This window comes from Microtus oregoni, unplaced genomic scaffold (genome assembly GCF_018167655.1).
Source record: "Microtus oregoni isolate MIOR12 unplaced genomic scaffold, Mior012 000019F_ref0000042, whole genome shotgun sequence".
Lineage (NCBI taxonomy): Eukaryota > Metazoa > Chordata > Mammalia > Rodentia > Cricetidae > Microtus > Microtus oregoni.
The window spans coordinates 34659338-34673675 of record NW_024543078.1 but is presented as its reverse complement, the minus strand read 5'-3'; the positions used below and the strand labels follow the sequence as shown (position 1 = coordinate 34673675).

Sequence of the window (14338 nt, the reverse complement as noted above, 5' to 3'; positions counted from 1 at the left end):
GGTCTGGGGGTGGCCAGGAAGGGGGCAGCATGGGGAAAGGCAGGCTGTGGAACACTGGGGTTCAATCCCCAGCCTGGGGGAGCAAGGAGGATGTAGGGAATTGTGGGGAAAGGACGCTAGCCACAAGGGAGTCCTTGCTCAGCCCCAAGGGCAGCCATTCTAGTCCCTGCTCTGCCTCTTCTTCTGGGCCCAAGTCTGCTTAAGTTCGAACCAGATCCACAGAGATAACTCTGAAGGGAAAGTTTCTGGTGTCCAGCTTACCCCTTTAAGGCTGAGATAGGCAAGGCTGACCCTAAGCTGTGGGCAGGGATGCCAGCAGTAAGTGAGCACTGTGGGCTAGAGAGTGCGGAAACTCAGGCGAGGAAGGGTGGAGCTGGCAGGAGCATGGGTGCCATAGTACGGAGATGAGCTTGTCTGCTTCGGGGTAGTGACGATGCATTACTGTGTGCTTCTTCTAACAGATATGGCACCTGGGCATCCGCCAGCCAGCCCGGCTCAGTTCACGCTTCCAGGAGCCATTGTGCAGGATGTGCCTCTCTAGCCAGGGGGCAGCTTGAGTACAGGTGTCCCCGCTATTCCAGCTCTCTCCTAGTTAGTGACATCTTTCAATGTCAGCCTCAGACCCTTCCTGTCTGTTCACACATCGGACTCTGGGCCACCAGTGCATGTACACTCTGTAGCCTGTGCTCAACAGCCCCCAGTCCCCGTAGTCCCTGGAGCTAGGCACAGGTCCCATGGGCTTCTACCCTAGAGACAGCGGAGTGACCAAAGGTTGGCTTCCCTGGGGTATGGAGCGCACCCTTCTCAAACAGCACACCTCCCCACGAGTCTGGCCATATGTAAATGAGGCCAACACTGTGCGGGGAAATTCATTTAAGTTTTCTACGCTGTGCTCACTCCTGACATCCTAATGGGTAGGAACCTGAGGTTTCTGAGTTCAGAAAGAACCATGTCCACTGTGTGGGAGGCAGTCTCTGCAATGTTGTGGGCCAGAGCTAGCACCTTCCTCAGTGAGCTTCCTCTAGCTTGGTCTCTTGAGACATCGTTTAAGTCCAGTCAAGGCTCTAGGCCAGGCCCTGTGGCGTACTGTCCATGATGGTACAACCACTATGTGTGTGGTAGTGCATACTGTCCGACCCTCCTGTCCCCCAAGGCACCCTTCCTGATGGTTCTGAGTCCCCAGGGAAAGCACCAGAGACCTCTTGAGGTGCCCAGAGACACTAGCCCTGCTGCTGGGCTTGTGATCTTCCCTTTCTGGCATAGTCCAGATCTCACACAGGTGGAGGCCCCTGCCAGACTTCACAGTCACTCTGAGAGGGTCACTAGCACCCAGAAACAAGCTGGCCAGCAAGCCAAGGCTCTCTAGGAGAATGTGGTACCAGGATGCATGAGGAAAGTGGCAGGCTACCCATGAACGGCCACACAGGGCACTCTCTTTAGGGACCTTTCCTCAAGTGGCTCTGGCCCAATTGCTACATCCATCACCAAGCAAAGGCAATACTTTCCCTAACATTTTAACCCACTTAGAAGTCACTCTGTGGCCAGAATTCTGGACACTGGCCAGGTTCTGGCCATGGTTCTCAGTCTGGGACCTAGTCAGCAGCACAGAAGCTGGGCCTACAGGTGCATCCCACTGCGTCTGACCTCTGAGGCCTGCAAGAATCAGTCTCAGAATTGGGAACTTTGTTTTCCTTGTTTTGCAAAAAGACTTGGTCACCTCTAAGGTTCCCCTACAAGCTCCAGAATAAAAGCCCTGCGGTACTCGGAAAGGAACCTCCAGCTTCCTTGGATAGAAAGTGTTTCAGAAAAGCCACTCTTGTCTGTTTCCTGTTGGACATCAGGAACCTGCCTCCCCTACATCTGGCCAGAGATGTCGGTCCATCTCCCTGGGGCTCCTTCCCTCAACCTGGGCACAAGTTCTACCCTAGCTGGTGCTGGAATCCACCCTGGGGTGACTCACTGGCTGCAGAGTCACAATCACAGGGCCGGCCTAAGCAGACTCCCTGTTAGGCACCAGAGTCTGAGGCAGAAGCATAAAGGTCAGGCCTAGACCTGAGTTCCAGCTGTGTGTTCTCCCTCGGTGCAGGGAGCAGCCCAGTGAGAAAGAAAAGCCTGGGTTGCAGAGGAACCGCCCTGTAGACACTGGGGCCGTCATATAAGTGGGGTGTAGACTCTCCATGGGGATTCCTTGAGTGCTTGCCTCTCTTCTCGGGACTCAGGTTACCCACCCTTCCTCACAGCCTGTCTACTGAGCGTGTCCCTTCCTTTGGATTCCCACATCCCAGAGAGACAGAGCTCAGTGAAGAGCTGCGTGGTGAGACAGAGTCCATGTCTTCTGGGCCAGGGCTAGGTCCAGGAAACCTTAAATACTGAGACACTCTCCACATAGGGTTTCCCTGGGAAGCAGTAAGAATTCCTATCCTCTGAGGAGGCATGGAGGTGCCTGGCAAGGGCACAGAGCACAACCATCTCCCAGGCCACAGGTGCCTATGACCTGAACAGCCTAAGAACTTGGGAACTCTCAGCCACTCCCAGGCTTGAGCCCTTCTGGACCCAACAGATCTTGGACAGGGTTGTCCCCCATTCCTCCATCCCTCTTTAGCAAGAAGGCTGGGGGTCCGGAAATGAGAGGTGTGGGGTGGGAGTTCTGCTACAGGCCAGGTGCCTTAAAGACACCAGAGGGCGCTGTGGACCAATCAGAGATAGGCTGAGGCTGGGCCTCTGACCTCAATGGTAGAAGCTGGTCCCAGGTTAGAGGACAAGGCTTACAGGGACCCCCCTCCCCCCATGGATGGAGGTGGGCAAGGGCTGGAGAGAAGGAGTACTAGACACCTCAGCAGGTTCTTGGAAGGGCAGGACATCCCAGCTTACTGACACTTCTTACCAGCATTTTAGGTCAGAGAAAAGGGGCTCCCCTGCACCTTCTGTTTCTCTTATAAGCAAAATTTAAGGGAAAATTTTATTTTTCCTCCAGTCCACAGGACAGACCTCTTCTAGGATATTTTTCAAAACACTATGTTTTTTCTGAGGGAGCCTACGGAAGGACCCAGCTGCACCCTTAGTTTCCTGACACTGAGAATTGGGGTCACAGGCCTGTCCCACCCTGCCCTTCTCTGTGGCTTGGCCTGTGCTGCCTGGCTCCGTGGGGAAGACCTAAGAGGTCATGATAACCCAGGATTCTCATGCCTTTCCACAGGGACTCGGGGCCTGGGGTGAAAAGCAAGAATGCCTGCCTGCGCAGAACCGAGTCACAGAAAGCTCCTGTAAAAATAATATTCATTTTTCTCAATTAGAGATGTAATACATATTCATTAAAGACAAGTTTTAAAATAGACAAGATAAAAAATTTAAAACCAGCATAACTCGACTGCTTGGAAAGGACCCTTTTCTGTTTAAAATGCACATCTATCTCCGGGGCCAGGCAAAGGCAGGCAGGGCCCACAGGCAGGGGTGACAATCTGCAGATACCTCGAGGACAGAATACAGTCTGGGGAGCATCTGATGTGGACCCCAGAAACCCATCAACCCATCCAGAGGCCACAGCTGACACCCTGCCTTCTGGACCCCAGCAACCGTGCCATAAACAACCATCTCTGGATCATCACCCTTCTTCATTGTCCCGGCAAAGACTAGCCTCGAGAAAGGCTGTTTCCTCAAATATCCACAAGGAATCCAGGCCTGGGTGGAATCCATGTACCTCCACTCACCTGCACACCAGAGGCCCAAAGGTCCAGGGCTCAATCCTCTGCCTAGCATCCTGGATGGGAGGACACAGGGCCCTGCACTAACACTAAGGCTTCAGGTCTCCCCTGGCCTCTTCCATTGCCCTGGCGTGTGGCGAGTAGGAGACCAGGAGCTCCGAGAGCTTTTCCTGCGGCACCTGTTCCAATGGCACCGCTAGTACTTTCTTAGGATCATGCTGGGAGGAGAGCATATCGTGGATAGAGATCGGGTCCTGGCCTGTCTTTCTCAGAAAACCATGTGGATATGCTTATCTGTGTGAGGCCAGTGGACTGTGGAGGGGATGTCCAAGAGCAAAGCAGGAGGATGTCTAGGGCTCCTCCCCTGTGAGCCACCACAAGGAGAGGACCCCCTAGTGTGCGTGTCCACTGCTCCCCCTAGACCATACCTCTGCGCAGCTGGCCTTGCTCCTGCCTCTTGCTCAGAGAGCTCCCAGTTAGCCCTAGACCTGCTAACACTTCTGCTTAGTTGACCTCTGAGGGCCATGGAGATGACAGCGACTCTGGGGACAAATGTGGGTTACAGGAAGGGCAGGGGTGGGGCTCAGAGAGGACGGAGCTGGAGGTCAGGAGAGGGGAGCGTGGTGTGCAGCTCTGGACGCACCTGGCATCTGCTTCACTGTAGTACTCTCGTGCCACGATGTCCTCAAAGAGTTCCCCACCAGTGACCCTATGAGGAAAGCACATGGTCGTGGACCTGGAGATCCTCATCACCGTGATCCCTGCATCGCTGCCAGCACCATCCTCGCCCACCACCGCCACCATCATCACCACCACCAGCACCACCACCACCATCACCACCACTGTGACCACCGCAACCATCACCACCACCACCGCCAACATCACCACCACCGCCATCATCACCACCACCGCCACCATCACCACCACCGCTACCATCACCACCACTGTGACCACCGCAACCATCACCACCACCACCATCACCACCCCACCACCATCATCACCATTGTGACCATTGTCACCACTGCCATCAGGACCACCATCATTACACCACCATGGCCATCATTGTCACCACCATCCTCACCCATCACCACCACCATTATGACCACTGCCACCATCACCACCACCATTATGACCACTGCCACCATCACCATCGCCGCCACCATCATCACCACCACCACCATCACCACCATTGTGACCAGTGTCACCTCTGCCATCAGGACCACCATCATTACACCACCATGGCCATCCTTGTCACCACCATCCTCACCCATCACCACCACCATTATGACCACTGCCATCACTGCCACCAGGACCACCATCATTTGCTACCATCATGGTCATAACTGTCACCACCATCACTACCACAATCATTACTTCCATCGCCACCACCTCATCATCACTACCACCAATACTACCATCTCCATCACTGCTACCCTCTCATTGCCATCACTCCCGATCACCATCCCCTCCATCCTAGCACACCGACAACTTATCAAGGGCATGCTTGCTCACACCTGATGACATTTAATACTGCCGTCCTCACAGCCATCCCCGGAGAAAACAGTTCCTCAGGTCTAAGTGGTCTCCCCAGAGCAGGCAGCATAGGCGTTTGAGCCAGGCCTGGTTTCTCCACTTCAATACTCTCCCATCCCGGGCCCGATTGGAGGCCTAGCAGTGGTGAAGAGGGTCCAGAGGATCCAGTGCCTGGCTCTGGCCTCCACAGTGGGCTGAGGGCCTGAGGTGCCTGAGTTCCTGACTCTGTGAGACCACAGATGACAGAGGTAGTTTCTGCCCACACACCCTCCTCTCCTTTATCTGTCTCTAGCCAGCAACTGCCCACCCCAAAATGGAAAAAGCAGCACCATAAGCGTGTAGTTTGCACACATGTACAACAGAAGAGTCAGGTTCAGGAGCAGCCCAGGGAAGGGGCTGCTATCCCCAGTCCTGGGTGACAGTGCTTGAGTCTCAGCAAAAAATATTCTCGAACCATTCTCTGCGAAGTCAAGTCTGGGCAGACAAAATGGCATAAGGTCTTGGTGCAGAGCTGTAGCTCAAAAGATGCCCTGCAGGTGCCAGAGCTATGCCAGGCCCAGGCCCCATGAGGTATCTTGAGTGTTCAGGAAGGGCCATTTCCTGGTACAGAGTCTCAGGGCAGGGAGTTGGACCTCTACTGAGCTGGCAGCTGTGGGAGACTTGGAATCACTGCTGGGATCCTTGCCCTGTAGCTTCTGTTCCCAGGCCGGGTGTGTATGTCATCTCCCAGGCCCCATGTACAAAATCATCTCCCAGGCCTGGTGTGCACAGTCACCTCCCAGGCCCATGCACAGTCCACCTCCCAGGCCTGGTGTGCACAGTCATCTCCCAGGCCCCGTGTGCACAGTCACCTCCCAGGCCCATGCACAGTCCACCTCCCAGGCCCCGTGTGCACAGTCATCTCCCAGGCCCCGTGTGCACAGTCACCTCCCAGGCCCCGTGTGCACAGTCACCTCCCAGGCTCCGTGTGCACAGTCACCCCCCAGGCCCCGTGTGCACAGTCACCTCCCAGGCCCCGTGTGCACAGTCACCTCCCAGGCCCCGTGTGCACAGTCACCTCCCAGGCCCCGTGTGCACAGTCACCTCCTAGGCCCCGTGTGCACAGTCACCTCCTAGGCCCCGTGTGTGCACAGTCACCCCCCAGGCCCCGTGTGCACAGTCCACCTCCCAGGCCCCGTGTGCACAGTCACCTCCTAGGCCCCGTGTGCACAGTCACCTCCTAGGCCCCGTGTGTGCACAGTCACCCCCCAGGCCCCGTGTGCACAGTCACCCCCCAGACCCCGTGTGCTCAGTCACCTCCCAGGCCCCGTGTGTACAGTCACCCCCCAGAACCTGCAGAGCACCAAGTTAATAATGCCTGAGGGTCTGCTGGGGTGCTACCAGACCACCTCAGGGCCCACCACACTGGAGGCTCTGGAGGTATGGTAGTTAGGCCTTCTGTCCAGACCCACCATCCTCAGTCTCCCTTCGGCTGCCTGCCTGGCATAGCTTGGGAGGTCTGAGAGATAAATGTGTCACACACATATATATCCCTTCCCCCCATTCTCTTTCCTTCTCAGCTCCTGCAATAATTGTAGCCATCTGTTGGCCATCAGGGGCCCTGGACAGGACCACCTTCCATCCGCAGCCTCTGTCTTTGGAGAAGAGAGGGTGGTAAAAGTGGACCCCGTCCACCTCAGGCCATGGGATTGACGTCTCGGGACACACATTCAGGCAGACTGTAGCATTATCCGGCTGATAATTCTAGGCAGGGTCTTGTGGGACACACAGAGGTATCTGAGTAATAACCAAACTCCACAAAGGGGCAGCCTCGCTGTTTCACCAGAAGACCCTACCAGGACAGAGGACACTAAGGCCTGCATGCCCACCAGCCTGGACATCTGTCACCTGAGGGAGGAAGAGCAGAGGTGGGCCTAGGAAGGCACCTCCTGCTCCCAGTTAGCCTGTTGCTCAAGGGCAGCCAGAGGGCATGCAGTAACCATGGTAACAGTACCAGATCCAGGCTCCCCAGGTGGTACAGTCTGGAGGCCACCAGGGCAGGCCAAAGCCCCTGGGCCCCCACCCAGCCCAGGGTCCCGAAGCAGCCCTGATTCACGGACAGCTAAATATAGTCTGCTTAGCAGAAGCTGTCAAGAGTAAGGGAGATGAGATCATCGCTTCTAAATCCGGCAGGAAGTGAGAGGCGGAGTTGGCCCCAAACGCCTTCTCACTCAGCTACTGCACACTCTCATGCAAACACACTTAACACGCGCACACACACATATGCACGCACATACACACCTGTTATCTCCAAACCACACACAGGCTCACTCGTAAAACAGACATCATGCATGTACACCCATGAACCTTACACAAACCATCTCTGTACTTACACTCTCTCCCAAGTTCACGTATCATCACACATATGTGTATACATACGTACACCCTTTCAGTCATGCTTAAACACACATGCTCGTGCAGCTAGCTGTGCCTGGCATGACAGAACCTGAAGCCTTAAGGCCTCAGAAGGGAGGAAGGGGCGTGGGCACTGACTGCTCTCTGTGGTCTCCCCTCCACTGGCCCCACCTCCCAGCTTTCTGCGTGATGACCTCAGCACGTCAGACACAGACTTGTGGGTAAAAACCTGCGTATAGCCAAGTCAGAGGTGGGCAAGCTGGATATGTCTGGGAATGAGGTAACGCCCTGCAGAGGTGAACTCAAGGAGTGGCCTGATGTGGGGACAGAACTCTTCCTGAATCCGAGGAGGCCGAGGGCCCCACGCTGGAAGTGACAGAGGGCGAGGGTCCTTGGCTCTGGCACTTACAGATCAAAGACCAGGTAGTGGAAGCCTTCTTCAGAGATGCTGTCATGGAGACGGACTGCAAGGACAGAGACGTCATGAGGAGCTGGAAGTAGACCAGGATAGACCCCCGTGCCCACCTCCACCCTGTCTGGGTCCACACCGACGGGGTCTCCCCCAAGACAAGAAGGCTGACTGGGACTTGGGGAGCTACGAGCTGGCCTTGGGTGCTGCAGGCCGAACCTGAAGGAACACCACAGAGCTGTGGGCAGCACCTTGCCCTTTCCCCTGGCTCCTCTCTGCTCTCCTGTTTCCAACCCTCTCAGAGGAAAACACAGGAAAGGCTTGCTGCTGAGCCCCCAACAGAAACCGCACCATCTTAGGAGAGGGTTCCGCAGGAAACAAACCCATTATTCATTCTGGACCCTAAGATTGGCTCAGCAGGACAGGGACTAGGCTTGGCAGAAGGCTTCTTCCGAGTGGGGTAGCATTCAAGGCTCAGAACTAGACTTCTGATTCCCTTTGTCCAGCGGGGTCTAACTGTCTCCTTCCCTCTGGTCCTGTTTCCATGCCCCTTGTAAACTTGTGCTCAGGTTCTTTCCTAGTCCCTGATGGACAGGGGTTGGTGGGCTGTGAGGAATGAGGAACTCAGGAGCACTGAGGAAGGAGTGAGGGAGCTGCCCTCTGCACCAAGCAGGAAGGATTCTCTAGGAAAGAGTCCCTTTGGGCCCTGCTTGCCCATGTGCAGATTCGCCCCTTTGCTAGACCAGCACTGGATGCCAGTGCTTACCTACCACCCCTCCAGGCTGCAGACAAGGGGGCAGGGGCAGAGTCTGGCTAATCACCTGAGGGTACACAGCCCACGGAGGGTGAAGTGGGGCTGTGGGATCAAGGTCTGGTTCCAGTGAGCACATAGTGCCAGCCCTGGTCTGTGTGCTCTTGGGATCTCTAAGTTCCTGCTGTCTCCTGCCACCCAAGACTGGGCCACGAGGCTGAAGGGTGAAGAGCAGCCACCTTCTCCCTGGTCCCACAGGGCTCCAGGACCTCAGGCAAAAACAGCCCACACAATTCCTGCTCCTGGCATCCTCCCCCACTGTCCTAGTTTCTAGCTGGCTGCCAGCACCTTCTTCTGGGTGCTGGTTATCCCAGGCACCATCCTGATAGTGTCCTTATACCTAGAGCTCTGATACTGCCCTGCTCCCCAGCCTGGGCCCAGCGCCTTAGCGCCACGGGACCCGTCACTTTGTGTCTATCTTTGAGAACACACCAGGCCCTCCACAGAGTCAGGAAACAGAGGGACTCTCTCTGTGGCCTGTGTGAATCGACCCCCCCCCCTCCAGTCACCTGAGCCTCAGTCTGCAGCTCTGTAAAGTGGGAGGAAGCCACACCTGCCCGTAGGTTGCTACGAATTATGTGCTTACGTGAAACAGTGGGCGTTCCCTGGGTCTGTCATTATTGCCGCTGTCATATGGGTATGAGAAACCCCAGATGACTGAGACTCCAAGTCTGGGGCCACTTAGGGACCTGGACTGCTTTCTGAAGCCCATGGCAGTGGCCTGGCAGCAGCCACAACAGACATAGGTCTTTCCATTTCTTCCTCCATTTCCTGGCTCTAAGATCGGCAGCAAAGCTTCCCCCACCCCACGCTACCCAACCCATCCACTGGGACCCACATCCTTGTCAGCTCTCTGGGCCATCAGAGCCCCTCAGTGAGGATGGATACATTCTACTTGGCCCCCCTACACCCTGTTTCTAACTGGACCTCCATTCTGTCCAGGCTGACCTGTGTCTCCCTAAGTCAAGATGAGTTCCTGGTACCTGATGGCAGCCTCCTAGGACCTGCCAACAAAATTCCTGAGATTGAGCCAAAAAAGCACATTTATCTGGCTCCTTCCTAGTGAGGGCCATCAGGGTGACCTGTCTGAGATACCCCAGCTGCCTCATTCCGGGACACACTACTCTGAGCAGAGCAGGCTCTGGCAGTCACAGGAGGGCTTCCTTCCCTGTATCCCTGAGGATGCTGCCCTAGAGAAGGTCCAGCGGGGTCCCTGGAGTGTGTAGAGGTTTGAATAGGAATAGCCCCCACAGGGCTGGAGAGATGGCTCAGCGGTTAAGAGCATTGCCTGCTCTTCCAAAGGTCCTGAGTTCAATTCCCAGCAACCACATGGTGGCTCACAACCATCTGTAATGAGATCTGGTGCCCTCTTCTGGCAGGCATATACATAGAAAAAATATTGTATACATAATAAATAAATAAATATTTAAAAGAAAAAAAAAGGAATAGCCCCCACAGATCCACAGGAAGCAGCACTATTGGGAGGTGTGGCCTCATTGGAGTAGGTGTGGCCTGGCTGGAGGAAGCGCCTCACTAGAGGGCGGGCTTTGAGGTCTCAGACACTCAAGCCTGTTCTCTGCCTGCCGCCTAAGGATCCTGATGTAGAACTCAGCTCCTTCTCCAGCACCATGTCTGCCCGCATGCCGCTGTACTTCCTGCCATGACAGTAACAGACTGTAAGCCTGCCCCAATTAAATGTTTTCCTTTGTAAGAGTTGCCATGGTCATGGTGTCTCTTCAGAGCAATAAAACCCTAAGACAGGGTTGCTTCATTGCCCCCTATCCCCCAGGAAAGGCCTGTTGGTGGGGCTGCCTGTCCTCAGCCACCCGCTTGGAGCCTGAAGAGGCTTGGCCGAGTGGGTCCCATCTCCTTTCTAGGACACAGGTTCCTTCAGCAGAAGAAGCTACAGAGCCCTGTGTGCGGAATTAAAGGAGTAGGGGTGTGGACACCATTTTTAAGAACAGGTGTTTATTTTAATAGCTTTTAATAAACCTTAATCAGCACATCAGATCTGTGACTTCACAGGAAAGGCTAAGGAAGAAGTGAACTGTGACAAAATCTCTTCAAGAACAGAAAGTAAATGGTACTCTGCTGGCTGGAACACAGAGCTGGGGATGGGGTAAGCCCACCACGGCTTCTTGCCAAGCCAGCCAGGAGGGTGTGGGTCAGGCAAGCAGCAGCAAAACTCACCCGGAGCTAACACACCCACCTCAGTCTCCCAGGGGAGGGGAATACAGAAGTACAGTGGTCCCTTTGCCTGTTCCACTGTGGGCTTCCTGCTGCTGGGACTCCTTTCCCTTCTGCTGAGGGGAGCTCGAGGGCCCAGACTCCTAAGTGAAGCTGGAGTTGTGGCTTGTGAGGGCAAAGACGTTCTGGGCACCCAAACACTGGAGGACTTGGGGGTCCTTCTGGTCATGTTCCCCTGACCAGCAGAGGCAGGTCAGCATGTGACATTAGCAGTGAGCTAGCTATCAGAAGTCCTGGCTGCAGCTCCTGTAACCTGTGTGGCTTCTCCCTGGGCTCCATCCTTTGTGTGCCCCTTTGCTTAACTCCTCAGTCCTAAAACTAGACAGAAAGGTCTTCCTGACTTCTAAGGCAGGCCTGGAAGAGAGTGAGCAGGTGCACAGAGGGCAAGTCCTCATCCAGGAAAAGGGGCCCTGGACTCCTGACAGGAGCTGTGGAGGCGCCACCTGGTCTCCGTCACTGTTCAAGGGGGAGGATTTGGGACCTGCTCCTTCCCGAGCAGAACCGTCTTCCACACCTGGGAGCTAAGGACAACACCCGCAGTGGCACTGGCTCCCTCTGGCAGGTCAGGCACATGGTGTCAATGGTGGGCTTAGCTGTCAGAAGCCCTGGCTGCAGCTCTCACGAGTGACCTGAGGCAACCTGGGACTGCCTGCCTCTCCTGGCACAAGACAAGCATTTATAAACACTGAATAATGCTGAATAAAGAATCCTGAAGCCTCCCGAGGGATGGCGCTGAGCTCAGGGACACATCCAGGTGAGGCACAGACCATCTGTGCTCAAGGGTAAGTGTCACACAGATACCAATCTGTTCCAACCTAGTCTGCAAGTCCCTTCACCTGGGGACCCTGTCTTGGTGGCACAGGGTCCAAGACCACAAGGGTTCTTCTGTTCATTCCGCTTCTTCCAGAGGAACCTCCTCCCCATATTGGAACCCCCCTACTAAGGCCTGAGGATGTTTCTCCGTTGGTTCTGTTTTGTGGCTCTTCTCTGAGCTTCTGAGGGCCCCTCTGCTGACACCAGGACACCTGGAGTCCAGAGACTGGGGTGACAGACTGAATGAGCTGGGTTGCTTCCCAGAAGGGGACCCAAGCAAAGCTTCTTGCTGTTGCAGACCTCTCCAGTCTTCATCTTTCCTGCAAGGTCAGGCCATATGCAGGGCTGCTGCACCTTCTCAGTCTTCTCTGGGACTGGACCATTCTCGAGCAAGCACATGGCCAAGCCCTGTCTAAAGGCTAGGGAGCTGGCAGATGGGGGTCGATGGATTTACTTTACGGCTGGTACTGGGGTGAGGCCCTGAGCCCCATTCACAGTGAGACAGCTCAGCAGATAGGACCAGGCCCATAACCTCGGGTACTCATCATGGTGGCTACAAAATGCACCCCAAGCTCTATAGAGCATTTCCTCTACAGGAACTGCTTGCCCTGCCTGTGGGCTTCAAACAGAGTACACAGGAGCGATGCCACGCACAGAGGTCAAGAGAAGGCACACGATTCCTCAAAGGGTGAAACGGGGTTCACATGACACCAACACTGCTCTCAGGTGTATACTCGGGACTGAATGCAGGGACCCACATACCTGTCTACCCCATTAGAACAGCGCCATTCACGGTGGTCAAGAGGTAGAAGCTGCCCCAATGTCCATCAAGAGATGGACAGATAACAAAATGTGGGAACTGCCACGCAACGAATATGATTCAGACTTCAAAAGGAAGAAAGGCTAGCTGGGCAGTGGTGGCGCACACCTTTAATCCCAGTACTCAGGAGCCAGAGGTAGACGCATTTCTAAGTTCAAGGTCAGCCCTGTCTACAGAGTGAGTTCCAGGACAGCAGGGAGCTACACAGATGAAGGAGGAGGAGGAGGAGAAATTCTGACAAAGACAACCCTAAAAACCATCCCTCAGTGAAATACGCCAGTCACGGAAGGACAGACCACGGATGGCTCCATCTCTAGGAGGCTTTGCGTCATCAGACACAGACACAGAAGCAAAACGTCAGGTCCAGGGACAGGAGGAAGGGACTGGAGAGTTGTTTAACAAGGGCGAAGCTGATGGGCAAGAGGAGAAAGGTCTGGGTATGGGCGGGAAGGGTGGGCCCCTGCACTGCAGGTGTAGTTAAAGCCACAGGCCTGCATCTATGCGGAACACTGTCATGTATTGCTGTGTCGTAACTTTTAAAGTGCGCATCTCTCTGTGTCTCTCTGTTGTCTCACACCTGCCTCCTTTTCTCTGTTTTGTCTCTGTAGATTGTGTCTGGAAGTGTCCTCCAAAGACCCACATGTTGAAGGCTTGATTCCAGCACAGGCTGCTACTGAGAGATGGCTCCCTTAAAGGGTGGGCCAGGTGAGAGGAAGTTAGATCGGGGGGGATGTGTTCCTGAAGGTGACCTTGAGACCCCCATCTCCTCTACCCATTGTTCCCCTGCTGCCATGTGTGAGGTGAACACTTATCTTCTGACATATTCTTCTTCCACAGGCCCAAAGCAACCAGGCCAAGCAATCATGGGCTGTGACTTTGTGTGTGTGTGTTCATGTACACACATGTGGGGGACACAGGTATGTGTGTGGTTACATATGGAGACCAGAGGTTGACACTTGGTGTCTTCCTCAATTACTCTCAGCCTTAATATGAGGCAGGGTCTCTCACTTGAACCCGGAACTCATGGGTTCATCCAGTCAGCTTGCTCTGGGCATCCCTTGTCCCCACCTCCTGAGCACTGGGATTGCAGGCTGGCCACTCCGCCTGCTTGGCATCAAACAGGACCTGGGGATCTGAACCTAGGCTTCTCTGATAGGTAAGTACTCGACCCTCTGAGCTGCCTGTCAGTTCCTGGACTGACATCCCTGTAACGGTGACCTAAAGCATGCTCCTCTTTGTAAGCTAGTTAGCTCAGGTATGTTGTCACAGCAATGGAGGCTGACGAACACTCTCTCCCTCTGTCATCCCTGGCTTTGGAGGAGCTGGCTGCCATGTCGCAATGATGCTAGCATGGCTCTGGGGAGACAGACACTTATGGAGAGAAACTGAGATCATAAAAGGAGCTATCTTGAAAATTAATTCTGAGGTTCCAGTCAAGCCCTTGGTAGACACAGCCCTGGCTGTATTCACCATACATACGTGCCCTGGGCATTACCTATGCTGGGCCTGTTCACCATACATACGTGCCCTGGGCATTGCCTATGCTGGGCCTGTTCACCATACATACGTGTCCTGGGCATTACCTATGCTAATCTTTTTCTTTTTAAAAA

At 54.7% G+C, this 14338-nt stretch overlaps 1 protein-coding gene across 4 annotated transcripts in view; it reads right to left on the bottom strand.

Annotated features, from left to right (window-relative positions):
* Positions 1 to 14338, bottom strand: part of Camk2b (calcium/calmodulin dependent protein kinase II beta) — an 89844-nt gene that overhangs the window by 22496 nt on the left and 53010 nt on the right. For all 4 annotated transcript variants that reach the window (XM_041669455.1, XM_041669456.1, XM_041669453.1 and 1 more), the window contains exons 4-5: positions 8038 to 8092; positions 4345 to 4410 (exon numbers count right to left, since the gene is read on the bottom strand). In XM_041669455.1, the coding sequence (XP_041525389.1) occupies positions 4345 to 4410; positions 8038 to 8092 (121 nt within the window). The remainder of the gene's footprint in view (positions 1 to 4344; positions 4411 to 8037; positions 8093 to 14338) is intronic.